Source organism: Silurus meridionalis, chromosome 22, assembly GCF_014805685.1.
Source record: "Silurus meridionalis isolate SWU-2019-XX chromosome 22, ASM1480568v1, whole genome shotgun sequence".
Lineage (NCBI taxonomy): Eukaryota > Metazoa > Chordata > Actinopteri > Siluriformes > Siluridae > Silurus > Silurus meridionalis.
Window position 1 is genome coordinate 9,615,970 of NC_060905.1, and position 26,927 is coordinate 9,642,896.

General features: G+C 38.1%; 1 protein-coding gene across 4 annotated transcripts in view; it reads left to right on the top strand.

The window, feature by feature from the left end:
• The window catches only part of samd12 (sterile alpha motif domain containing 12), an 87,817-nt gene extending 61,309 nt beyond the window's left edge, over positions 1-26,508 (top strand). For 3 of the 4 annotated variants that reach the window (XM_046834381.1, XM_046834380.1, XM_046834379.1), the window contains one exon: positions 2,789-4,459. In XM_046834381.1, the coding sequence (XP_046690337.1) occupies positions 2,789-2,955 (167 nt within the window). In that variant the 3' untranslated portion in view covers positions 2,956-4,459. Of the gene's footprint in view, positions 1-2,788; positions 4,460-25,641 lie in introns of those variants that run through there. The other variant, XM_046834382.1, reaches the window with a different exon arrangement.
• Positions 26,509-26,927: the final 419 nt, after the last annotated feature.

Genomic DNA, 26,927 nt, shown 5'->3' on the forward strand with positions numbered 1-26,927 from the left:
GGTCCAGAATGACCAGGACTGGGGTAGAGGTGAAAAGACTTTTGAGCTTGGTAAAGGCCCGTGCAGCCTCTGGGTTCCAGCTGAAAGCCTGGTGCTCTGAGGTAAGTTTCTGAAGGAGAACTGTGACTGAGCTATAGCCCCTGATGAACCGTCGATAAAAATTGGTGAACCCCAAGCTTACAAGTGGAGGGTTGGGGCCAGTCCTTATGCACCACCTAAATCCTGGCTGGGTCCATCTGTACATTACCAGCTGAGAGGACAAACCAAGGAAAGGAGGTGCTGTAGACATGGAATTCACACTTCTCCACCTTGACGAATTGCCCTGTCTGGAGGAGTTGCCCGAGTACTGAACACACGTGCTGGACATGTTCGTCAATGGAGCATGAGAACACAAGGATGTCATCCAGGTAGACAAACACGTAGTGATTTCACAGGTCGAAGCACGTCATTGACCAGCGACTGAAATACTGCTGGTATTAATTACGGGCAAGGTTCTAGTCCACAAATTCCGCGTCCGGCCTGGAGTCGACAAAGCCTGCCAAAGAATGCTGATCTTGAACAGGGGGCTTAAAAAGGACTGATAGTGTGGCTCGCCATGTGCCTGGTTTTACTACAGTAGAGACAGAGCCCCAGAGAACGACGCAATCTTCATGGGCTGTGGCAGCAAAGAGGACACCGGGGTAGGTGTTGTACGGGAGGGTGAACTGTGATGGGCTGGAGAAGGGTGGTCGGAGTGCTCCCGGCAGCGAGCAAGGCGCTCTGGGTGACATTCCCGTATTTGCTGGTCAATCCGTACGTCCAGGGTTAATCAAGGCATCCAGGTAATGTGGAATTTCCCAGGTGGCCAGCTCATCCTTCACCTGGGCAGAACAAAGGTGTCGTCTAAGGTGGTGAGATCCCACCCGCTGTCAGTAGCGTCGATGCAAAAGTCTGCAGCATACTTAGCCACCAACCAGTTGCCCTGTGAAGAAGACAACAGTGAGCAGGCAGCATCCTGCGAAGGAGTAGACTAACCGAATACCTTGCTGAGTTCCCCGGAGAAGGTGACGGAGGCGCAGTGGAAAGACTGATTTTCTCATTCCAAGGAGGACGGTTCAAGACTAAAAATCAGACTGCACTAGGCAAATCCAAAGCTGAGGAAAAAGCGAGAGTCCGAGAAGCCTGGAAAAAACGAAACCGAAAATAAGCTTTCCACCAGGGGGAAAAGAAAGGCTGGAAAGTCTCTAGATGAAGCATGGAGCCGAACGAGACAATCTGACAGTGAGCACATGAGATCGGATGGTACAAATTTGCCTCAGCAGTTTTTTGTTTTTTTTTGTACCATCATGCCTACACTGTAATATATCTGTAATAGAAACACCAGTGGCGGGCGGTCAGGGCCAGCAAAGCCTTCTCTGCTGGCCGAAACACTATCAGAAGCACTGACCTACATTTACAACCTAAATTCTAATATTTGTTCCATGAAATTTTATTAATTTATTACCAACAGTCTATTCTCTTCATTTCATAGCGTTTCTCTTGGCTGCACTGCTTCCTGTACGTGTCTGTAGATGTTAGATTTTTTTGTTCAATCAGATTTTAGCATCTATGTGCTGCCATGTGAATCTAATCTGCCCAGGGCCTTCAAAGTTAATACTGCTGGCTTTTTGGCCATAGAGAATATTAGCAAAGGGGTCTGTTTCCAATCAGATTTGCCTTACAGGGCCAGCTAGCTGGCCCAGAATAGTGTCAGCATTTTTCTGTTTGTCAGTCAATATGAGTGGTACCACTGGCTTACAGCCACAGAGGAGTGGCTCAAACTATGAGTCTGCATCTCTGGTGAGTAGGTTGTATTTTTTTTACATTTCTAATGTTTTTGTCATGTTATTAGACAAGTATTGATTCTGAACTGCTCCAGATGATGCAGGTGGCACAGTTGCAGGTTTGGAGTTGTCTTAACTTTAGTAAAATGGTATTCACCCTCCATATGTGAAATGCCTCTCTCTCTGTGATTTATTATTATTATTATTATTATTATTATTGTAATTTATATTGTGTTTTTGTATAGTATTGATGGTTTCTATAATTGCGACGTGATAGTGGTGGTAGTAAGAGGTGGATTAAGTCGGGTAAGTCGCCACTGAAGGCCCAGGTACCAAATGCACGGCCTGCTGAGAAACACATTTTTAATCCAAACTTAATAAACTAAATGGGAGGTGTACTGCATATTCCCAAAGCAACCAAAAACTTTCTGTCTAGGATGATGCCTTTGTGCTGTGGATATGTGGTAACGGTTTTGACTTCAAGGCTGTTATTGTTACTCCCACATCTGATTATGCAACGGTTCCCAAACTGGTACCAATGGATACTGGTACCATACTAAGGATGGTTTCGGAAAATTTTGCCAGTTCCCTGAAAACGTGTGTGTTTGTGTGTGTGTTTGTGTGTGTGTGTGTGTGTGTGTGTGTGTGTGTGTGTGTGTGTGTGTGTGTGTGTGTGTGTGTGTGTGAGGGAGAGAGGGGGAGAGAGCAACGTGACATTTAGGGTATCTTTTAAAGGTTTTGTGTACAGTCTTGCAAGAGAGTTTGGCAGAATATAACACGTAACAGCCTTGTTTGATATTCCAGTGTGATTGTGCCCGTGTGTGTCTGCTACAAAGAAATGTGTGTGTGCAAGTTTTTTGGGTTTTTTTTTCTCATTTGAAAGTTTTTTGAGACATATGTTCCTCATGCTATATTTTTATTTGGATCACACAGACCCTCTCTTCTCAGCCTTTTCTTAAAATCTTCCCTCCCTTTCATTTTCCCAGGAAAGTGTGATGAGAGCGAAACAGAGAGTGACAGAGAGACATTCAGACAAAGACTGATAGCGAGAAGCCGACAGAGGCGAAGGGCGACTCCAGGGAAATACAATGCAATATTCCAACCAGTGGGTTCTGCCACACTGCCCCACGCAATTACAATATATCTGACATAGATATTAAACCAAGATCCCTTGCCAGCCCAGCTGCCGGGCCTGACTTTGGCTGGATTTCCCTGAAAACAGCATCCAGAAATTGCATTAACAGAGTCTTACTGAAAAGCAGTGTCTAAACTGTCTGAAGACCGAACAGTATATGTGGAGGGATATTGCACAGGGGAAGGTTTTAGCACTAGTTAAAAAGATTTGTTTTAAAATATAAATAGAGAAGAAAAGGGTGGAATACTAAGTGCCTGAGTCCTGGTCATGTTGTAATTAAGAAAAAAAAAATCATATATATCATATATTTGAAATAAATATTATATGATGAATAATAATTTTTCTACTTGTAAAAGAGAAAATATAGAAGAACTGCAGTGAACATTCACAATGTATTTTACAAAACAAATAGTCTCCTGTCAAATACAGGTGCGTATGCGGTTTGTAAATTTGGTACTTCAGCATTCAGCTCTTGCTGATTAACGATGCTGTCTGTCTATGAATATCAAGTTGCTCAGGCAAGATTGATTTTTTTTTTTTTTTTTTTTTTTTTTTTCCAGCATAATTTTTTTTCAAAAAAGAGTTTCAAATCATCTTGATTCAGTGCAAATGGTGCTTTTTTTTAAGCAGAAAACCTGTTTGTGAGAAGTCAAGCTTCAGCTTACAGCAAGTTCAGTTAAGTGCACATAGCTAGGATATGCATATAAGGTGTTTTCTGATCAAGTTTTAGAATGGGCTCCTTGCCATTAATCAAGCAAACACCCCAAAACAATGCATTTTTTGAATCCTACCTACATATGAAGAAAAAAGTGTAAATCCTATTTTCAAAAATCTGCTATGTTTATTCATTTGAGTCATTTAGTTTGTCTTTATTTACAATTACAGGTTCAAAGGTAAATATTAACTATTTCCACTTCCACTACAAGAGCTGAGTCACAATGTTTTTGGCGTATCAGTCAACACAATCAGTGATCAAAGTGTAACTGAACAGATGTCCCTATATTTCTTACTTCCACCTTTTTATGTTTATGCCTATGTATTACAGTCTTCACTGTTAATGCTCTCTAGCTAGCAGAGTCCAGAATGTAGCCCTGTGACTTCTTTCAACCACCCAAAGTTTCAGGTTCTATCCATTGGTTTCCTGGTCCCATCGTCTCTCAGAGTACAAACAAGACATGCTTCAAGGCTCTTGTCTGTTCAGGCACCTAGGTGTTGGAACAAACTTCCACTTCATGTCCAAATTTCTAAATCTGTAGCTGCCTTCGAATTATATCTTAAAATCTACCTTTTCAAGCAGTATTTGAATGAACACTTTTCCTTAAAAAACTTTCTAATTTTAATTCCCTGCAAAATGAATTTTAGACTGATCGTTTTCTTAGTTTGTGTCCTAATGAACCAGCATTAGATTGTAGTCATTGATGGAGACTTTAAATGACATTTTTTTAAGTCGCTTTGTATAAGGACATTTGCCAAATGCTGTACTTGTAAATGTAACAAGCCTGCATTAAACTGCCTGAATTTCTGTGAGGATTTTTTTTTATCTACTATGTCATATGTATGCTGTAACAATAATCCATTTTAAGCCTGCTTTAGTCTGATATCAGTGTATGATTTCTAAACCACATTTTTGTAACATACATAATTTAAGACAAAATAGAAAGAGATTTGACTTTACAAACATTAAATGTAGACACGTTTTTATTTTGGTCAGAATAATGTTTACAGTATGTTATAGCAATCACAAGATATATATAATGTGAATTCTGATTATTTTTCTTGGTATATAAACACTTTTATACACTGTACATCTGTAAAGGGCAGACTTATTGGCACCCTTGATAATGGGTATGCATCATGTTTTGCTATTATGAACATGACATGACATTAGAGTCCAAATTCCATCCTTCATCAGTGGGGATAGGAAAAGGTCTTGGTAAACCAGGAGATGAATATAAAAAGAGCTACATTTCTTAATATGTCCATCTCCATTGTTAGTGCAGATTTTAATTCAGCTGTAGGGAACATGGCGGGTGTATTTTGCCCACACAGTAGGGAGGATGATTAGAGAGAGAAAATTTTCTCCAGAGACAAGTTCGCAGAAGATGTGAGTATTTTTGGATTAAGAGATATCTCAGAAACTACAATCCGGTGTCGGCCTCATGCCAACCAACTATGTGGAGGTGCGCCAGTAAAAAAAAAAAATCTTTACTTTCATCTAACCACAAACTTAACGTTCACTAGATTGCTGCTGGGAATTTGTCTATATTTATTCTTTAATGAGCAAAAAATATAACTTTAGGCAACAAACAATTCAGGTGGGTTTATTGTAAAAAGACAGAAGCATATACAGAAAACAACCAATCGCCATTAGTAAGTATGGTACAAGATCTCCGATATTGTGGTTCTCTTTAATCATCAAACCCTGTAAATTTTGTGAAGATACGCACCATCACGGACTTTATGTGTTACCAAGAGATTTAAAATAAAAATCAAGCTCCTGCCAAGAAGCTATGTTTGGAGGGATGTCTGGGGGATCTGGAGAGATTCTGTACTGAGGTTCCTGACTGTGTATTCTTCAAGCTCATCAAGCATTAAGTAAGAGGACAAAATGTTGAAAAATTACAAAATGATTGTTATATAAAATATTTACATAGATAAATATACCTATAACATATTGTATGTATGTATGTATGTATATGTGTGTGTGTATGTATGTATGTATATATGTGTATATGTATATACATATATATACATATATACATACATACATATATACATACATACATACAATATGTTATAGGTATATTGTATGTATGTATGTATGTATATGTGTGTGTGTATGTATGTATGTATATATGTGTATATGTATATATATATATATATATATATATATATATATATATATATATATATATATATATATATATATATATATATATATAAAACATTATATAAACAATATATAAAACAATAACTTTATTTTGTTCCATTAAAAATGGGTGTGCTGTAGCCCACAGAGTAATGGACACACAGAGAGATTGTGGAGTGAAACAACTGACAGCATGTCTCTGATTGACTCAGGAAAGTTAAAAGCCCAAGGCAGACTCTTCCAACCTGTTCACTGTGTTCTCCACCATTAGAAAAGCAAAGCAAACCCAAAGCACTAGGGAGAAGAACAGTATGAAGCCATTAAACCTCTTTCTCAGTATCCACATGCTCCTGCTTTCAGCTAGACCTGTAACTGGGTTGAATAAAAGAAGCAGGATTTGGAACAGGTGCTTGAAAATAGCAATGCTGTGCTGATATATAGGGTGTGACATATTGCATGGTGACATTTATGTACTCTTGTTCGAAACTGATGTGCTAAGAATAATATAATGTCCAACACTGCTTTACTGGTGCACATACTGTATATTGTTAAAATAGGCCCTGCAAAGGTTGCATGAGTTTCCTGTATCTTTTACACTGATGCTAAAAGTAGGTAAAATAAAAATAAAAAATACGCAATGAGCTGAAAGTGAATGAGGCAGTCGGGAGTTGAAGATCTACAGTAGTATAGTTATTTTAAACCTACTGTTTGACACTTGAGAAATGGCTCTATATTTGGGCATTGAATTACTATTTGTAGTGCTACTTACTAATTTTTCTACTCTTGAAACTATCCATTTTAGTTTTCCACATAATGTGTTATATTGGCAAAAGTATTGAGACACTTGAATTTTCCAGCCATATATTCTTGCCCAGACCATACATTCACTGTTTCAATACTGACGGAATAACATTTGTGATCTCTCTCACACACAAGCAGAATGGACATGCTTATTTTTCAATTTTCCCAAATGCTCCCAAACATAAGGTCATTGCTCTCAAAACTATTAGCACAATGTCACATTTGAGTATAATGCCTGGAAATGATGAAATACCAGAAGCCGATAGTTTTCTCAGGCTTGCTCTTGTAAAGCTGAATGCTGTTTATGCAAATCTAGTATTAAAATAGTGCAAACAAGACATATTTGTTTCTTATCTGCTAGTTAAGAATGTTAATATGGAGTTATATAATAAAGTGTCTCTCATTGTTAAGTGTACTTTTATATAGTTTTGGATACACTCACTGTTACACGTCATGCAGTTATCTAATCAGCTGAACATGTGTAAACAAAGCAATGCATAAAAATCCATGCAGATACAGGTCAAGAGCTTCGGGGAATGTTCACGTCAAACATGAAAACGATGAGAAACTGTGGTCTCTGTGACTTTTAACAGTGGCACGGTTGTTGGTGCTAGATGAGCTAGTTTGGGTATGATAGATTCTCCTGGGATTTTCACACACAACATTCTTTAAAGTGTACAAAGACTGGTGCAAAAAAGCACTGAGTAAATAAGAGTTCTGTGGGTGTAAATGAAGCTAGCCAAGAACAAGAATCTGAGCTTATGATGGGCACAGGCTTACCCAGACTGGACAGTTAAAGTTGATAAATAAATCACCTTGTATTTTTTCAATTTCAGCTGTCCAGTTTGGTTGAGTCTATGTCCATGACAGCCTCAGAAGGTGGAAGTGGTCTTCTGCTGTTTTAGCTCACCCACCTCCAGGTTTGATATATTGTGTGTTTAGTGATGCGTTTCTGCTCACCATGGTAGTACAGTGATTATTTACATTATTATAGATTTCCTTTCACTTCAGACCAATCAGTTTTCTTATGATCTCTCTCATCAACAAAGTGTTTCATCCTGCAGATCCTTTGCACAAAGGATGTTGTTTTGTTTTGTTTTTCACATCATTCTGTGAAAACTCTAGAGACTGTGTGTGAAAATTCCAGTAGATCAGCAGTTTCTGAAACATTTAAAGCAGCCAATCTGTTACTAACATCCATACCATGGTTAAAATCACAGCGAATACATTATTCCCCATTCTGATGTTTGTTGTGAGCATTCAATCAATCAGATTTTTAGTTTTTTTGCTGCTGCCACATGTATTGGCTGATTGGATTACTGAATACATGATCAGGCATACAGATGTCCCTTTTAAGGTGCATGGTGACTGTGTAGTTGAATGATTTTGATCTTTTTATAACCATTTTCAAAATGGACTATTTACAGTCTTTGCTTTTACTTATGGATAGTTAGCACATCTCATTTCCAAGTGATGGAAAAAAGTTTAACTTGTGACTAAGCGCAAATGAAAATCCGTTGAAGAAGAAGGAATGTGATTTGTTAATGGGTTAGAGAGGCTTTCATATTTAAAGTATACATTTTATCAAAACCTTGGAACCTCAAAAGTAAGATTTTTTTTTTTTTTTAACCATGATTTCAATCTAAGAATACCATTTAAAGAAAGCCATTGAAAAGGTTTTCATTACAATTGAATCTACTCTTATTCTGCACTTATACCATGTTTTGTGTTTGTCCGCTTGTCTAATCACCTTTAATCTGCATCATACGTGGTTACTCAAACATCTGACAAGTTTCGGTTTTGTTCTTCCAGACATCCGTTTAAAACTGTTCCAAACTCTCATATCGAGAACAATTAGTTCACACACCTCATTTTTTTAGGATTGTTTCTTCTCGCTAGTTTGCACGTGATGTCATTTCCACAATTATTCTTTCGCAATCACCTGGAACGTTCCCATTAATCTTGCACGCAATTTCTCAGATAGCCCACACAAATGAACACTCTTGGGATATGAGTAAACCAGCGCCTTATTATATAGTAGCTATAAAATAAAACAAGACATTTGACAACAATAAATTTTCAGTTTGTTCATTTGGCTACTTTTAAAGTAGTGTTCATACTATGGATAATCCTACTTGCAAAACTTTTTCAAAATCCTTTATTCTCTGTGACTTTGAGATCTGGTTGAAGATCATTACAGCTCCAGCAGGAGACTCTCTGGAGTGTTGAGAGAGCACAGATGGGTAATGGGTAGTGTTAAGGTGCCCTAGCTGCTCACAGACCCTGAACAAGGATATATATTTAAAATACGCTTTTTTTTTTTTTTTTTTTCTTTTTTTTTTTTTTTTTTTTTTTTTAAAGTGTGCTCACATACCATAAATGTCAAAGTTGGTTTATTGAACACACAGAGCAGTTTTATGGCATTTGGAACCTTGAAAGGTATAACGTGTGGTTGGCTTGCCATTTTCTTTATGGCTCGTCTTAAAATGATGGGTAAGAAGACGGTTTTTGTAAAATATGAGCAACTAGTATTCCCACTCAAATGTGCATGCTTTAAATTATAAAGTGAGGAAAAAGGGGAATTTAACAATTTTATTACATTATTAAACACTCAAGTGGGAAAAGCCACAAAACCCCAGCAAACACCTTTAACATCTCAGTCAGTACAGTTGGTTTAATAATGTGCAGGTGAAAATTTGTAATAAGGAGAAAAGTTGTAGTCCATATTTTAATGTATCATTTTTATTTATAGCCATAATCATAAAATACACAATGGTGAAAAATCCTTCATGGAAAAGAAAAAAAAAACATACTTTCTGAGAATCAATGTGTTTCCACTCAAACTGTGAATCTGCAACCTACAGATTTAGACTTGCCACAAAGATCAGTAAAAAAAATTGTGTTTTATTGCTTGGTGTTTATTTCTTATACTTTTAAAAAAAATCTATGTTGGCATTGTTGGGGGTTTTTTTGTTTGTTTGTTTTTTTGGAAGGTAGTAAAAGGCCATGTTAGGGGTCTTCTGGAATGTAATAATAAATGCAACGATTTGATGATAAGCCGAGACATGGGAAATGGTTACTTTTATGATCTCCTTTGAGGCCTGAACGTGTAAAAATAAAAAAATCTGCAACTAAATCACCAGCAGATGCTGAAGGCATTCATGTGCTAGACCTAGGCATTTAAACAGGTTATTTTTGCTCTAGTATGTGGAATTGCTGCTTTTTACGGGGATCGTGTGTGCGTATGTTTTTGCATGTTTACTTGCCCAATAGTCTTTTCTATAGATGCTTAGATTTGAATAAGTCTTGCTCAGTATGCAGACTGTGGGTAGTGTTTACCCTAGCTCTTTCTTCTATTCTATTCTAGTTTGCGCTTTGCCGTGACATAGGTTTCAGTGAATAATTACCTTTGCCTAGAGGGTGGGACATGGTTATAGGGGCACATGGACGTATTGGAAATGGTGGTGGTGGTGGGGGAAAAGAAAGAGGCGCTTTGATCCCTTTTGTCAGCCCTTGTCACATGCAAAAGCAATTAAAAAGTGGGTGTATGTGAGTGTGACCAGAACAATTCTGACATGGCTTTCATTATGACTGTTTACAGCTGGGGTTGGAGTGTCGCCTTTGCACTGGGAGCCGGCATTCTTGTTAACCCCCATTAGCCTTTTGCATCAGAGGGGATTAACTGCATTCAAATGGCAACCTTGCTCACTGTCCTCTCTTAAAGACAGTTCAAACTTTCAGGATGAACATATAGTAAATCACACATACAACTGGTTTGATGAAATTTACCTTTTCAAGCACTCAGCCAGAATGCCATTAAAGCATGCTGGTGATTCCCTCATTAGTAACTACATTTAAGTGACAAACAGTGGTGTTTGTACTAAATGTACAATGTGTGAGCGGGTCATGGATTTTCAATCAATAATTCAACTAAAGTTTTAAAGCTTACTAAAAAGTAAGACATAGTGGTTATGTTTTGTTTGACAACCTTTTTGGTAACAAGTCATCTTGTTACTTCTCTAATAAGACAAGAAGAAAACTAGTGAAAATTCAGATTTACCCTCTTTAACCTTGAAGCTAATTTCTGGTTTGATGAGATGCCTTCAGTTAAATAATTTACCTAAATGCCTGTGATCGCATAAACTGAAAAAGAAGCTCTGCGAAAGAAACTGCATTGGATCATGTTTTGATATCTGGAGTCACTGAAGTATAGCAAAAATACATTGCAGGGTCCGTATTCCCACAGCTTAGTGACTCTTCCTTTGATGGATTACTCTTATTCTCTGATGATAAAAAACTTTGTCACATTCTGGAAATGAGGTTTTCCTGATATAAAAACAGCTTCCTTTATACCTCATTCATTATGAGTTTTATAAAAAAGAATGCACCAGTTGATCATACACTATAACAAAAGTTTGTCATTATAATAACCTCCACTCTTTCTCCATCAGCACATTTTTAAGTAAAGTCAGGTACTGATGTTCGGTGAGGAGGCCTGAGGTGCAGTGTGAGTTCTAATTCAGTAGACATTCAGTAGGTTTGAGGTCAGAGCTCTACAGCAGGCCACTCAAGATCTTCTACACCATCCCATGTAAACCATATCTTCATGAAGCTTGCTTTGTTTACAGTGACATTGTCATGCTGGAACAGGTTTGGGTCTCATAGTTGAAGTGATGGGAAAATTAATTCTACCACATTCAAAGACATCCTATACAATTTTGTGCCTCTAACATTGTGGTAACCGTTTGAGGAAGAACTTTTGTCCATATAGTGTTGTTCTGAGTTGTTGACCACAGAACAGGGCTGTGATTGGCACAGAGGTAATTTATGCTGAATGCTATAAGCAATCTCATTGTCTCAATCGGTTTGCTGGAGCTGGCTGTTTATTTTCACGGGCTGGTTTAGAATATAAATGCAGGCATCAGTAAATGACCTTTAAGCAGGAAAAAAAATCAACACCCTGGGATGTGTGAAGCCACATGGTCTCTTGCAGACTAGAAGAAAGTAGGCAATGCTTCATGAGAGGACTTGCTGAGCTGGCACTGATGTAGAAAAAACAGTGGAGATATAGAAGACAAAGACAGATGATGAAGATGACTTTTTATCTGTCCCCAATCACTGATGGTTAAAAAGCCAGAAAATTCATATCAGAAGCATAGAAGGTGCGGAAAAGGCGCTTGTCCGTGCACTGATATATTCCTATAGACCCATTCATGTGAGTGGTGTAAGTAAGATTTGCAAAGTGTTTCAAAAATTATTATTTGCAAGCACAAAGTTACATATCAGATGTAACCCCACTGAATTCAGTGAATTCATTTATAAGGTTTACACGGTGTAATAAATGTTCTCATTAGAGTTATTGGACGCACCCAGTCCCCAATAAAAGTGCTGCTGTGTTTTGGAGATGCAGAGTTATTGTTTGATTTCAGCAGAAGAAGAGATTTTAGTAAACCAATAATTCGAAAGAAATGTAAAGTTGATAAAACACTAGAACCTTTAGTTTTCAAACGAATAAAAGTTTTTCCTTGTTGTTGATAAAAATTCCTTTGGTTTGCTTGGGAATATACCCTAAATTAACCCCATGCAAACCTACAGTAAGGACACACTCATTCATACCTACTAACCTGTTTTTGGGAGGTTCAAAAATCTTAAAAGAAGCCCACGTAGACACGTGGAGAACCCAACAGCAAAAATCTAACAGAGGTAGTAGCTTGAGCTCACAATAAATTGTAATGTAGCAACACTACACCATAACTATACCTATTATTGAATTTTTAGTCACTGTTTTTTTGTTTGTCTGAAGTGTCCCTAAGATAGTATCCTGAATGCCTTAGACCAGTGGGTTAATTGGTTCCGGGCCGCACAGAAAGAATACATAACTTACATTATTTCCATTTTATTTATTATCTGATTCTGAACTATTTTATATTTTGGAAAACTCCCGGATTTTCTTCACCACATCTGTCTGTGACTCACTCTTGATGCATGTCATGATGCCTCGGTCACATGTTTTACCTACATTAAAGGGGCTGCTCTGGCCGCTAACACATGATACATTACCGCTAAATTCAAACCCCCAAGTTAGCAGAATGATCAAAAAACAACACAGTGGATTCACGATTATTATTATATTTAGAAAATACCAGTTTTTATGCCGGTCATATAATTTTATTTTGTATTTATCCACCACACCTTAAAAGCATGAAAATATTGTCCGACATTAAACCCGTCTGTGGTGTAAAAAAGGTTGCCTTAGACCATTCAGACTAAATATTCAGATTAAATACCCTGTCGAAAAATATCTGCATTTGAAGATCAATGTGACCATGTTAGAAAGAACCTGTGTTGAAATGAAGAATGCTTGTGTGCACACTGTTGTATTCCCCACAAAGTACATAAGTTATGTTTTATACTAGGCTCATTTTCCAAACACATCATTCATAATGCTTGAGGCAGAGTTGACTTTTTTTCCCAAATCTTCCTACTGTGGTAAGTGGCAATCTCATAAACTTTATGATGGTTTGGATAAACTCTGACTGAGGAAAGAAAACACAAGAACAACATAAAGCCCCCTAAGGAATTGTGCTCTCAAGGGAATAGCAAGAACAATCTGTTGAGAGAGAAATCAAGGGGAAGAAAGTTTTTGTTTTAATCTGATTGAATTTGTCAAAGTTTTTTTGTGAAGCCCACACGTTTACAAGACGCCTCTGTACAATTATTTGGTTTGTGTAAATCTAAAAGATTCATTGGTAGCACAGACAAATAAGCAACCGCTTAGCACCAGCCACTGGCTATAAATGTCAAGAGACATTTGGTCTGTGGCGAGATTGCAATACTCTTATGTGAAGTTTCACTCAGTTACACTCAGCAGTGGCCTGAAGTGGCACTTTAATTACAGGTTGGCCAGAAGATGGTTTGCCGTAACACTCTGCATTGGTCTGAGAACAGAAAAAATGTTTCTTAAACGCTTGTTGCGGCAGCTTCTTCCATCCTCACGAAAAACCTTGATTAAGATCTCCGGCAGTGGCTACAATTACAGAAGCCTGGACAAAAAAGATCTGTCAAGAGCGACGAGTCCAGACAAGCCCATCTTCCGTGAACAAACCCATGTGAACAATGGGGTTCTGGGTATCATCCAACCAAGTGTTTGTTTTGTCAGCAGCTGTCCTGCTGCCCTGTTAATGAAATAACTCAGAAGTTTGTAAGTCCAATAGGTGGGACCTCTGCCAATGAAGGTTATGAAGATGTTCAGTAATGAGCTGTCCAGAAAAAGGAGGAACATTTAACATTTGCGGGGGATTTGGGTTTGAACACAGGACCCTGGAGCTGTACCTCTGTGCCATCATGATTAAAAAGGTAAATTAATATTTAATTAAAACAATGTATTAACAAGAAATACCACTTAGTGATTTGCTCTGGTTCCATGACACGCTAGGAATTGTGTTTTGTCACTGTGCGTTTGAGCCAGGAAGACCAGCTCATTTTCTCCTCCCTCCAAAAAAGATTGAAATCTTGCGAGTTTTTTTCATCTTACGCACTGTGAAAACCTGTCCTCGCCTTATTCGGATGCAGTCAAGGTAAAAAGACTACAGAGACCGATGGTGAAAAGTGGATGATGACAAATGATATAAATCGTATCGGGATCAAAATGCAGCACACGCACATGCTGACACAGTTCACATACATACGACCACATGCTAGCATTCAGGCTTCAAACCTAATATTTTCCATTGATTTACTTTCCACAGTGTTGAATTGTTTTTCGTGTGTGTGTGTGTGTGTGTGTGTGTGTGTGTGTGTGTGTGTGTGTGTGTGTGTGGTGTGTGCTGGACCTAATGGGCTTGGTCTGCTGTGCAGTACAGTGCAGTATGCTTTGTGTCAGGGCTGATTAGAGAGAGCGAGGGAAAGATAGAGAGAGAGAGAGAGAGAGAGAGAGAGAGAGAGGGTGTGCCAGGGTTAGATGAGCATGGCTGATTTACCAGCTCTGCAAGCCTGCATCTCCTGGCTTGCCCGCGTCTGTTGTCTTGTGTGGTTAGCTGTGTTAGGAAAGAGGGATTCAAATCCCATGAATGAATTGGCTTATTTGTTGGCCTTGTTTGTTGCTGCATGTTGGATTTCTTTTTGAAGAGCGATTAAACACAACTGACTCATTTCCCTTTTGTGTGCTTCCCCCCCTCCTCATCTTTGGTTAAAGCTAAAGTGAGAAACATCGGCAAGTTCCTGCTTCCCACGAACGGAACAGTCATTGTAGACGTGTAAAGGGAAAATTGTTTTCACATTCGATCACCGCTATATTGAGCTCTCCCAGGACTCTGAGCAGTTTTTTAATTGTAAAAGATAACAAGGACACTTCCTTCATGCTCTCTCTCTCTCTCTCTCTCTCTCTCTCTCTCTCTCTCTCTCTCTCTCTCACTATTCTTCTCGCTTTCATTGTACCTTTTTCTTTTCTCACTTTGTGTCTTTGTTTAGCAGACATTTGGTCTGTAAGTGACTCATCATTTTTACTGTAGCCTTAATCCTCCTTGCCTCCAATTAGATATGTAATTTTTCCAGTGTTGTGTTTGCTGAGCCAACAGTTCATATAGCCATGGTTGTGGGAAGAAGGGAGGAATGTGGAGGAGCTCGGCTAACAGTAAAGATTTATCGCTTCAAGATTCAGAGGCAAGTGTGTGTCTGATCAGACAATATGTTTTATTGAGTAGCCTCCATTGATGACATAACGCCTCAGTCTTTTACACTTTGCTTCTATAGATTTTCAATGCAATTTTCACAATCATTCCTCCCTAACAACTTTTTTTGACCCTAACTCCTTATGGAGTGCTCGCACGGTTGATGCCGCATGGCTGATGCTGACACTTTTTTCCGCTGATAGGAGATGATGAGCAGCCGACATTTCAGAGAAGGAAGGAAGCAAGTCGTCATGGCGACGTTCGGTCCTTAGAGTCCCTATGCACCTCTTGGTATTAATATTTATTATTTAGTTGCTTGGCAAACACTCTTATGATGCGACCTACATAGTTGACAGTTGCTAATGTGATTCCTAATGTACACAGTAACTAATGTGTGCTGATGGCTGTCCAAAACGTTTGCGATCCCACTTCAATTTTGAGCTCTGGGACCGTATGGCCTACATTCTTCTCTTCTTTTTGAATACACTTTTCTGGCCAAGAATATTTCAACATCTGACCATTACACCAATATCTATTTTGTTTAACATCTCATTTTAGATTTAGTTTAAAATGTTGTTGTTATAGTAGGCTTTATTGTTCTGGGAAGACTTTCTACTAGGTTTTGGGGCATGGTCGGGATTTTTTTTCTTCATTCATCTTAAAGAGAATTAGTAACATCAGGCATTGATGAGTTCTGGGGTGCAGTCAGTGTTCTGGTTAATCTCATAGGTATTTGGTGTGGATGAGGTCAGGGCTCTGTGCAGACTGTTGGGTTCTTCCACTCCAGTTTAAACAGTTTGGGGAAGAACCACATATGGGTGTGATGATCAGATGACCACATACTGTACTTCTGGTTATATATGATCTAAAGTATAAAGACTGTAAACAGCAACAGATTTAAATCCAAATGTGATCATATGTTTACATTTTTATTGTTTTTCAGATGCTTGTTTTCCTTTCATTTCCTTTGTTTAGCTCTGATTAATGCAGTCATTTCTTGCTCAGAGCCCGGATAATTAGATATAGACTTAAGTAGAATTTCCTGCCTCTGAAAAACAAACCAAATAGGGTGGGGGTAGTTAAGGAAGGAGTGTTCTTACAATCAGCCAAAATGACTCAGTCCAAATTCCAACACCCACACTCTTAGACAAGCCTTTACTTTTCCCCACAGTCTAGTTATTTGATGAATTGGTTTCTGATTTAATCACAGGACCTAAGAGTTCCGTTCCCCACAAACCCCTGGGTCATGCACTGCTCCGGAGGGAAAGCGCAGTGCAGTATTCTTGACATAAAGCCGGTCAATTTGATCTTTTCAATGTGCTTACCTTGGCACATTTTTGTCTTACTTTCCCCAAAGAAACTTGATTAGTTATTAATATTTCACCTTCACTTCCCCTAAGACACTGTGGTATGTTCATAGATGTTGCTTCCCAAAGACTTTTGCTTTTTATTTATTTATTTATTTTACTCGTTTATTCATGACCCAGTTTTATGTGTACAGCTTACGGATGGAAAAATCCTGAATCCAGAAAAATCCTGTTATGATTAAGGTTGCTGATTATATTCATTTAGAATTTCGTTGTAAGCATTATCAAGTCGAAAAACCTTTTTTGTTGTTTCATAACAAGTTCAAGGAAACTTGAAATAAGACTTCTTCGATAATAAACTTTCATCTTGTAAAGCTCTTTATCTCTTTTTATATTCCATACTTCATCGTTTATTTCACTATGGGCACCATCTGCACTGGCATTCTTTGTCAATGAATATAAAATTTAATGCCAGCAATTTGGGAGTCCACCGAATAAGAAAACAATGTCTTTTTTTCCCCATAAGAGCAATGCCAGCACACAGAGCAAAGTCATTATTCACCAATGAATCTCAAGGTTATGGAGATACGGCATGCAGTCAAAACATTAGGATTCCTTCCTGGACCCATTTCCTGGCCGACATGGATCGCTGCCACTGAAAGTGCAGAGTTGTCACATTTTAGGGCTCTTTTGAGAGTTTTTCACCAGAGATGAAAGCCTAATGAGCTTCAGCACCTCACAGATTAGCTCAAGCCACTTTATCCTACTTTGCACCACAGAATCTCACTTGCATAGCGGAGAGAACTGTTGTTTTTTTTGTTTGTTTTTTATTAATGTGTAATGTAATTGCTGCTGGCAAATAAGAAGTTCTGCAAAAGTGTGAATGTTATTATTTTCCTTATCAACATAGAGGGTTTTTTCCTACCGACAACGACTGAGAAAAGAGGCACGACCTCAGTTCATTACACGGCTTTGCTAATGTGGTGTTTTTGCCGTAATGTCATTAGCGAACGAACTAGAGATAATTCTGTGAGGCAATACAAGGTATGCAGAAGGTTCTCATGATCTGGGTGAGGGGAGCCATTTTTCAGGAGCACAATGCAGACAGGCTTGTTCAGGCTAAATAAATTATCACGGGAGCTATTTTTACACTGAAATATAAATGCAGTAGTCCTCTGAGCAGCAGCAGAGTGTCTATAGTCAGAACAACATTAGGGAATACAATCCACCCTTTGTCTGTGTGCTCACTCTTTCCACTTTCCTTGTTATCCATTCCTGCATGCATTCTTACTCTTAATGCCCTTTTTCTTTCCAGAGTATACTGCAAGAGCATAATAACAGATTTTATTTGTAAATTAGATTTTGTAAGGTGTCATTGGAAATTGTGTATGGAATGAAGCACAACTAGGTTTTGAAAGAAAATAAGAGCATGATGGCAAAAATTTATTATTTTAAAATAACAGTATTTTGTTGATAATTGCAATTTTTATTTTTTTATTTAAGAATTACACATTATACGCACACATTTTGTCTATAAAATGAAAGACCAAACACCAATCAATTCATTCAAACATTCATGACAGAAATTCAGTAAATACAAACAAATATTCACTAGTAAAATTCAATAAACATACGCAAACATTCATGACAGTAATTCAGCTTTCCAGTTGTTAGTAATGTTTTTGATTTTAATCATATTCTACATATTTCCAATTAAAATAAAAAACGAGTATTGCTTCTTTAATCTGTTTTATGGAATGTCCCTGCACTATAGAAACGTTAATGTATCAAAGTGAATAACATGGTGCATTAACATTAACTTCCAGCTGGCTGCTGTCTAGGCTGCTGTTATAGAAAATTAGTCAACAACTTTTGACCAATTGGAATGCAGCATTAATCAGCACAGTGATGCATGCAGGACATTTACTCAATATATACTATACTCCAGCACTCCAGAGGAAACCCAGCAAACATTTCTAAATCTCTCTGCAAAAGCTGTAGATTTATAATAATGGCACCTAATAGGGTTTAATGGAGTGTTGTTAATCACTGGCTGCAAGTTAATCTTGAAAAAGAGAGTGTTGTTTCAATGGGGAGCAGGTATTTACCAGTGTCACACAAAAGCCTGGCTCCATGCACCATTGACTACAGCCAGATCTGCACCAATAAATCACGAAAGGAAAGTTTCCTCCCTCTCAGAGATGATTCCAGCTTCTGTCATCCCAAACTGCCTAAGTGTCAGGTTTTATTCTTCTCTCTTTGTTCTGTTAGTGTTTACAATGAAGATGGCAAATTAGGTTGCACCACGCACTTGCAGTTTTATCATGAAGCCCATTTCTTTAAAACCTATTTATACAGCAGAAAATGTAACACTTTGCTCTAGCTGTTTTTTCTTCCCACTTTCTCTGCACCACTCTCTCCCTGCTTTGTTTATGAGCAGCATTATGAACTGAATAGACATGGCAATAGAACGCTGGGGAAGGTATACTTTTATTCTGTAATCTTGCGTTGGCTGTTAGTTATACAAAAGTGTTTTCTTTAGGGAAGATGGGTTAAAGATTTACAGCTGTTCTGTGGCAAGGAAAGTAAATTAAACCTTGAAAGTCGATGCTACCAATTTCTACAGGTGTCCCAACTTTTGTTGATTACTTTCAAATTCTCCATCTGTATAAAAGTAGTGTTGAAACAGACTGTGTTGCTACATCCTTTTAAGCAAAACAGTATTGTACAGTACTGCAGGAAGTTGCATATTGCTCTTCTAATGGCAAGAAAAAGGCAATTAACTCAAGACGGACTGATTATTATAATCCTTAAAAGTTCAGGTCTTTTCTTTAGAAAAATTGCAAAGAAAGTCAGCGTGTCGGTGGGTACAGTTTCCTACACAATCAAAGGGGACTTGAAAACTGAAGGAAACTCTGAAAGGAAGAGGTTTGGCAGACCCAAAGCCACAACAGTATCAGACGTTTTTGAGAGTCAACAGCTTGCGTGATAGATGGCTCACAGGACAACAGTCTCAAGCAGAGCTTAACACTGGTTAAAGTAAGCAAGTCTCAGTTTGAGCTGAGCTTTGAGCTGCAGGTTTATAGGGTTAGATAAGAAAAAGGCAATGAAGCACCTCTGTTGGACTCCTGAACACTGGAAGGACTTATGGACTGATAAATAAAAACTTTGGTTCATTAATCAAGGTTTTTTTATGCCTTCGAGTAGGAGAAATGATGGCCCATCTATGTGTGACACTAACTGTCAAATATGGAGGGGAAGCTTGGTGGTCTTTTTTCTTGATGCTGTGGCTGGTTCTAGAGCAGAGATGGCAAGTAATGAAGTACAAATACTTCGATAATGTACTTAAGTAGATTTTTCTGGTATCAGTTCTTTACTTCTTTATCTTTTTTCACTTACTTTTTACTTTCACTCTCCATTTTTTTACACAAATATCTGTACGTTGTACTTCTTACATTTCCAAACCAGACTCTTTCCTCAGTTTTAATCTATTTGGTGACATGATAAATATTTTTCTTCGAATTGTGCGCCGTTTTCAGCACATCAACCCATTGTGCTGCTTTTTCAATACACCACTGGTGTATCATTTCCTGGTTCTCACACACCACAGATGTAGACTAGTTTATTAAGCTCACAATGAGCAGGGCAGAAGGCAACAACAAGTCCGGGGTTATGTGGCTGAGACAGAGGGAGTCAGTGATGTAAGCATGACTGAGAAAAGAGACATCCCTGATCACCTGATCATCATCATCTTTTCTCTGCTTGTGTTCTATATGGTGGTTGTTTAGCCTGAATACATTCATTAGATGACAACATTTTAAATTCTTTTGATTAATATATTATGATGTGAGGTCCAGTTACCAGCATGACACTAAAAGAGGTAGTAGTAATGACTACTTTTTACTTAAGTACATTTCAAAGCCCAAACTTCTTTACTTTAACTTGAGTGAAAAAGTGTAGTCAGTACTTCAACTTTTACCAGTCTTTTAAAACTGCAGTTCTTCTTGAATGAAGGATGTGTGTAATTTTCCCACCTCTGATCCAGAGTCAGCGAACTGCACAGAGTGCCATCACAGCATTTTGCAGCACCATGTAGTAGCCTAGGGTATACACCTAGTTGGTCAGGGGTTCGTCCAACAGCAAACCTACTTCCAGGTCAGAACTACCAAAAATAACCAGATGGTAGGCTTCAAATCATGGATTGGCCTGCACAGTCTCCAAACTTGGCTTGGGTGGCATGAATAAGACAAAAGGTTTAAAGCAAAGCATCCTACAAGTGAAATCTCATATTTCTCACTTCTGCAACAGTTTTGTATAAAACCTTTTTGAACAATATTTGATTTCAGTTGTAGAAAGAAGGCCAGTGTGTTTGACTGTTACATGCATTTGCAAAAGGTGGCTATCAATAATGTATACAATTGTATTAAACAAAACAATTCTATGATTTCTTCATGCCCATTTGTTTATATGTTGCTTGACTCAGAATGAGAGGTAAGTATACTTCAAGGTTCTTCTCTGTTCTGGCACTGAGGTGGTGGAATGAACTTCCCCTAGATGTCAGAACAGCAGAGTCCCTGACTATCTTCAATCGACGGGTGAAGACCAACATCCTCCTGAAACACTTAAATTAGCACTTTCAAAGTTTGCTTTGTTAAAAAAAAAAAAAAAAAGAGTTGTAGATTGATTTATCTTAAGTTGTAATCTACCAGCATTGATTTATTCATTGATAGAGACTCAACACACTTTTGTACGTCCCTCTCGAAGAGGGCATCTGCTAAATGCAGTAAATGTAAATACAGTGCAACCTCGATACTCGCAGGGGTTACATTCTAATACCCTACGCGAGTAACAAAAAATCACAAGGTTTTGACTCTCTCCTTTTGATGGTTCCTTTTTCAAGAGGAATTGTACAAGTACTGTAAACTCAACAAAAATTGTAAATTATTTGTCATTAATGTTTTATTTACTACTTTAAAGGAATAATACAATAATTAAATAGTTTTTGAAACATTTTTATGTAATTTATTAGTAGAAACTCTGTTTTGAAAAGTTACTCCGGACTTTCGAGCCGCTTACGGCTTTTCACGAACTATTCGATTTTTAGCGAGTTACACTTAGTCCAGTTCCAAATGAACAGTCGCGAACTATCGAGGTCAGGAGTGTCAAGGGTTCTGGGTTATCTGGTATTTGGGTTCCACTGTATATGTTCTATGCCATAATTTCGGCTAAACTTTTTAAATTGAATTAAATTCAGTAGAAACTGGAAAAAAATTGTGGTGTTCTAAAATGTGCATATTTATTTGTTAACGATTTCACAAACTGACATTATTAAAGTTCAAGTGTTACACTGTTAAAGAGTCTATTTTCATAGTCGGAGGACAATATAATAGTTATAGAGTATTTTCAGCTAAGTGACTCTCAAACTATTAATAAGAAGAACATGAACTTGAATATATTTAAGGGTCAAACAAACTCATTTAGTTCATTTTCCCTATTCAGAATCATTAGAGAAAATACTTTAATTTACTAGAAGGATTGTTGGTGCAACACTGGGTGATTTATTTAGCGGCTCTTCCTAAAGTGTGAGGGGGCAGGGGGATCGCAGGGGTCGGACGCAAGAGATACCGCTTCCTTTATTCACATTTCTTATACACATCATTTCCCTATATGCATCCCAGCTTAAGAGGAAGTGAGCAAGCAGGGGGAAAGGGAGTGACTGGAAATGGTGTAAGCATCAGTGATGAGAGTCACAAGGTTGCTTAAATAGACCTCTTCACAAACCCTCTGTGGGTTCTATGCTGATGAGCTGTTTTGTTTGAACAACTTCACTCTTTTGTTTATTATCAGAATCCAGGGCAAGGGAAAGAAAGCACTTAAAGGAGAACAGGATGGCCTATTTAAACCTGCACACAAGCAGATCAAAAGTTCCAAGTGTAAAGATGCCCCTTATGTGTATACTGATGGGAAATGGGCAGCCGGATTTCAATGCTGCGAGGAACTGAGGTGTGACACAAAGCACAATGCTATGAATGTCTTATTTTTGTCCTCAAGTAGAACAAATAGTGCAGCCTATTATAGGAGTGTAGTTGAAGTGAGTGATCATTCATGGACAATAATTTGGACCAATAATAAAGGACCAGAAATGTGTTGAAGAAATCACTGTACTTGATTTTTTTTTTTTTTTAACTCATTGGCATTTATTTGTTTGTGTGTTTGTTTAGTTTGTAAGTGTGCCAAATTAAACAAAATATTTTCTTTAGGCAAATTTAAAGATGTTCAAGGAACGTTGATCTTCGGTGTATTTTTGTGTATACTGTAGTAATGAATGTTAAGTACCTGTAAATAAGCAGGCATGTGCAGCTAATTTGCATTTGGTTATAACAAAACTCTATAAAAATGTAATGCTCACGAAAGCTAAAGATAGAAGGTAAAAGCAAAGTAGCTTTTCTATAAAGAAATAGTAGCTATCTATATTAGGGCTGTCAAAATAAACGTGTTAATAAGGCGTTAATGCAAATTCATTTTAACGACACTCGATTTATTATTTATTTATTTCTGTTTGACCTGTTCAGATTTTTTATTAATAATAGAAACAAATAAACAAATATAAACGAGGCAAAATTAAAACCTAAAACGCAACACACATTTATTCACGACGTCCTTTCTTTACTCAGATATAGGGAAAAAAATTTAAAATAAAACTCCTTGTTTTACTGTTGCACCATGTCTCAATTCAAGCACCAACATTTGCATGATGCACACATCCGCCAATTTAAACCGTCCGTGTGGAAACATAGCAAAAGTTCTGTTTGGTGTCCTGATGATTTATGATACAATTTAAAACACCATAATTATTTAAAAACATTTACAAGAATATTTTGTCTTCATGCTTTATGTTAAGTATTGTTTCACTAATAATAATCATACATTTGCAGAAAGTGTCCGTATTTGCTCATGTTGATTAGAATATTAAAAACTAGGGTTAAAAAGTATTCATTTAAGGTAAATTTAGAACCGATAAATATGTGTGATTATGTTGTGATTAATATATAGTTATACAATATATAAACTGTATGAAATATTTTTAGATATTTTTTTTTCTTCTCATCAGCTTTTTAGTTGATATTGTGATACTGCAAATACTGCAAAATTGATCTTTTCTGGGTTGGTCATCATACCATCCTGTTCAACTATAATACACCAATAGTGAGGCAAGCCTCTCCACTTTCAGAGTTCTCAAACACAGCCCCAGGTCATTTGCCAAACCAGAAGTCACAGTGGATCAACGCCACCAAAAATACTTGTGAGCTTTCCAATCAGTGAGCTGCTCAGCCACTACAAAGGCAAATCTGTCAGCCATGCTGCAACTCCTAGGGCTTTGGGAAGAATTCAGCAGAGAGGAACTGGGCTTGAAAGAGTCAGAGGCTGAGCTGGAATTTACTGGTAGAAGTACGAACTAATTAGGAATGCATAGGTAGCCTCCAGCTTTTTCACTAGAGCGCTCTCCTGGATTTCGTCTCTCTCTCTCTCTTTCTCTCTTTCTGTCTGTCCATATCTCTCTCTCTCTCTCTCTGAGGGCGGCTCATCTGTAATTCATTTGAATCCAGTCTATCATTTCCACTGGGGCTCAGAGGGAAGCCAGTATGGTGCAGGAAAAAGAGAAAAAGATCTCACCCTCTATCTTCTTCATATTTTATTGCCCTATAAATTTTGTCAAAGGAAGGTTACAGTGATAAATATCCTTTGTTTTCAGAGGAATCATATAAAAGCAGGCGTGTAATGTGTAACACATGAGCAGCGCCGACTCTGTGTCTGTGTTCCATTATGAGTAAATCACATTGTTTGAGGATGGAGTCAGTGGGGTAAAGGAGACTGGATTGTGTCCTCTGGCTAGAAGGAGTTAGTCAAAGAGAAGTGGACAATTTCTTTCATTTCTCCCACTTGACAGGGATCGAGAAGGAAATTTGTCTTCCGTCTAAGTGGGTGTGTATGCTCGAAAGAAATCAGTGGAAATAATTTTTCCAGTCATGGTTCTTAATGTCAGGAAGTTGCAGAGACTGACTATTTGAAAACTTTTACTGACAGGAAGAATGAAGGAGTATTTTTATTTTTTTTCTATTTCCTACCAACAGAAAACTTTCCATTACCGCTTTTAGCCCAACGCTTCCTCCCACATGCCGTAGTGTGTACGTGCAAATGGTAGCTGTCATGTTGCCATTTCTTTTGGTGAGGAAACTGAAAATTCCTGACCTTGATTCAAGGATTCAGGATGAACCCTGAAAAAACTTCCGAATCAGCCTGCTCATGTGCTCGCACCACCTGCTCATGTGCTTCTGCATGAGATGGAGGGCCTGTGATGCTCTGACAGCTTGTCAGCACACTCCATGCTAATGGATTTCAAATGCTTGCTGTGTTTTTCTGTGTGTAGCCAGCAGGCAAGTGCATGTTGCTGTAGAGTGTATAAGTTGCTTTTGTTTTTAATATGCCAAGTTCTTTTATCGTTTGATTAAAAGATGTACCTAGGTAGTGTTATCTTATTGGGCAGTTCCAGACTTGTTATGCGGCTGAGTGTCAGATGTGTCTTGTCATGACTCGTGACTCTGTGTGTCGGTGCAGGTGAATCATTGGGGTGGCAGGTTCATTGCCACTGTTTTGTGAGGTGTTGAACTATAGACCTATGGATTTATCACTGCAACTGCCATATAAAGCATGTTTTTTTGTGCTCTTCTCTGCTGTTCTTTCTTTATTTTTGGCTTTAGTTTATTATATATTTGATGATTGTCTATTAGACTTTCACTTCTCTGCCTGTTTGTTTCCTCTTTCCATTTCCTCAAACTGTATTTTATTTTTAAATCTTTTTCCTTCTTCTGCTAATCTCCCTCAGTCCCTCATGTCATTTCTCTCACACTCTTTTGCACTTGCATTTTTTTCCTCCTCCTCATTCCCTTTTGTATTTAACTTCCTCACCTTTTCCCTGTGTCTACTCCTTTTGCTCTATCTTCCGTTCCTATTTTTCTCAACCTCCCTCCTTAAATCCCTCTCTTTTTCTTCTCTGCAGCCTCATTGGAGAGCTCTCCATAACCTGAGCAGTCCCAGAGACCCACCAGCCACCACGTGACCCTCCAAGCGTCCTCTCACGTGTCTGCAGCACACACCAGCCTTCCAGCCCAAACTGAGTCGCCTCAAGCCCTGGATCAAGCTCTTGTGTCCAAGGACCCTTTTTTCTGTCCCTTTTGCCCTTTACCCTTATGCCCTCTCCAACCCTATTAACCCCACCCCCTTCCTATTCCAGCTCTTAAATACATTTCTTCCCTTTTCCTCCTGTGGAACATCTTTGAATTGGACCACAAATATTCTTCCTGCTAAAAGGACAATTGGCTGTGAGAGACTAATTGGCCAATTAGCCCACTCACTATTTGTCATCTTACCAAGTGTAGCACTTTACCTTTTCCTGTAGAGAGTCTGCTAGCTATGCTCTTCAGACTAGCATAATGTTTAGACACACATTTTAGATCTTCTCTTCACTGCAGTAGGACTAATGGTAACTTTTTTCCTAGTTCTGCGTCTTTTCTTTTTTCTTACTTTAAATTTCTCTCTGTGACTTTGACCTCTCTATGCTATAGATGGACTGTGTAGAGATATTTTGCACATCTGTATAGTATCTGTGCCTCATGTTTATTCCTCGAAGTCTGATGTCTCTTCCTGTTATGTGAACTGTATGTTATGGGCTTGTCATCTGTGTTCCAAGTTCCCCCAATGTTTCTCCTCTGCTGCAAACACTCGTCCATCCCTTAATCTGAACTACACTGTGACTCTGACCAGCTGTCTTAATGTGGCAGATGCCACCTCATCTACTCCTCTACACTCTAACCCCTTCAAATGAATGCAGCCTCCATGTGTACCAGGATTAAAATAACTAAATATGGTTAAGGTGAAAAGGTCAGTCATTGCAAGCTCTGGAAAAAAACTACTCCCATTTATTAATGGACAGCACATCGAACCTGTTCAGTGTCTGATCTAAGAACAGTGAGAGAACGTATTGCTGAATCACAGTGTGTTGGGAAAATGGTCTGTGTGTTGTTTTGTCACAAGGGGAAAGAGGAAAATCAACCTTGAAAATAATGGATGATGTCCTTTCCTGAAGATTGGCTTGTCTTCTATGGCTTGTCATGCCTCTGGAGAAAAAAAAATTTAAAAGGAAGAAGAAATCTAAAGTGTGAAACAGTATTGTTAAAGAATGACAAAAAAGGAACAAGAGGAGAACCCTGTCAGAGGTAAAGGGATGTGTGAAGCCTGTCAAATAGAACTCTGTCATGAAATTGTTATTAACTGTCTGCAGACATT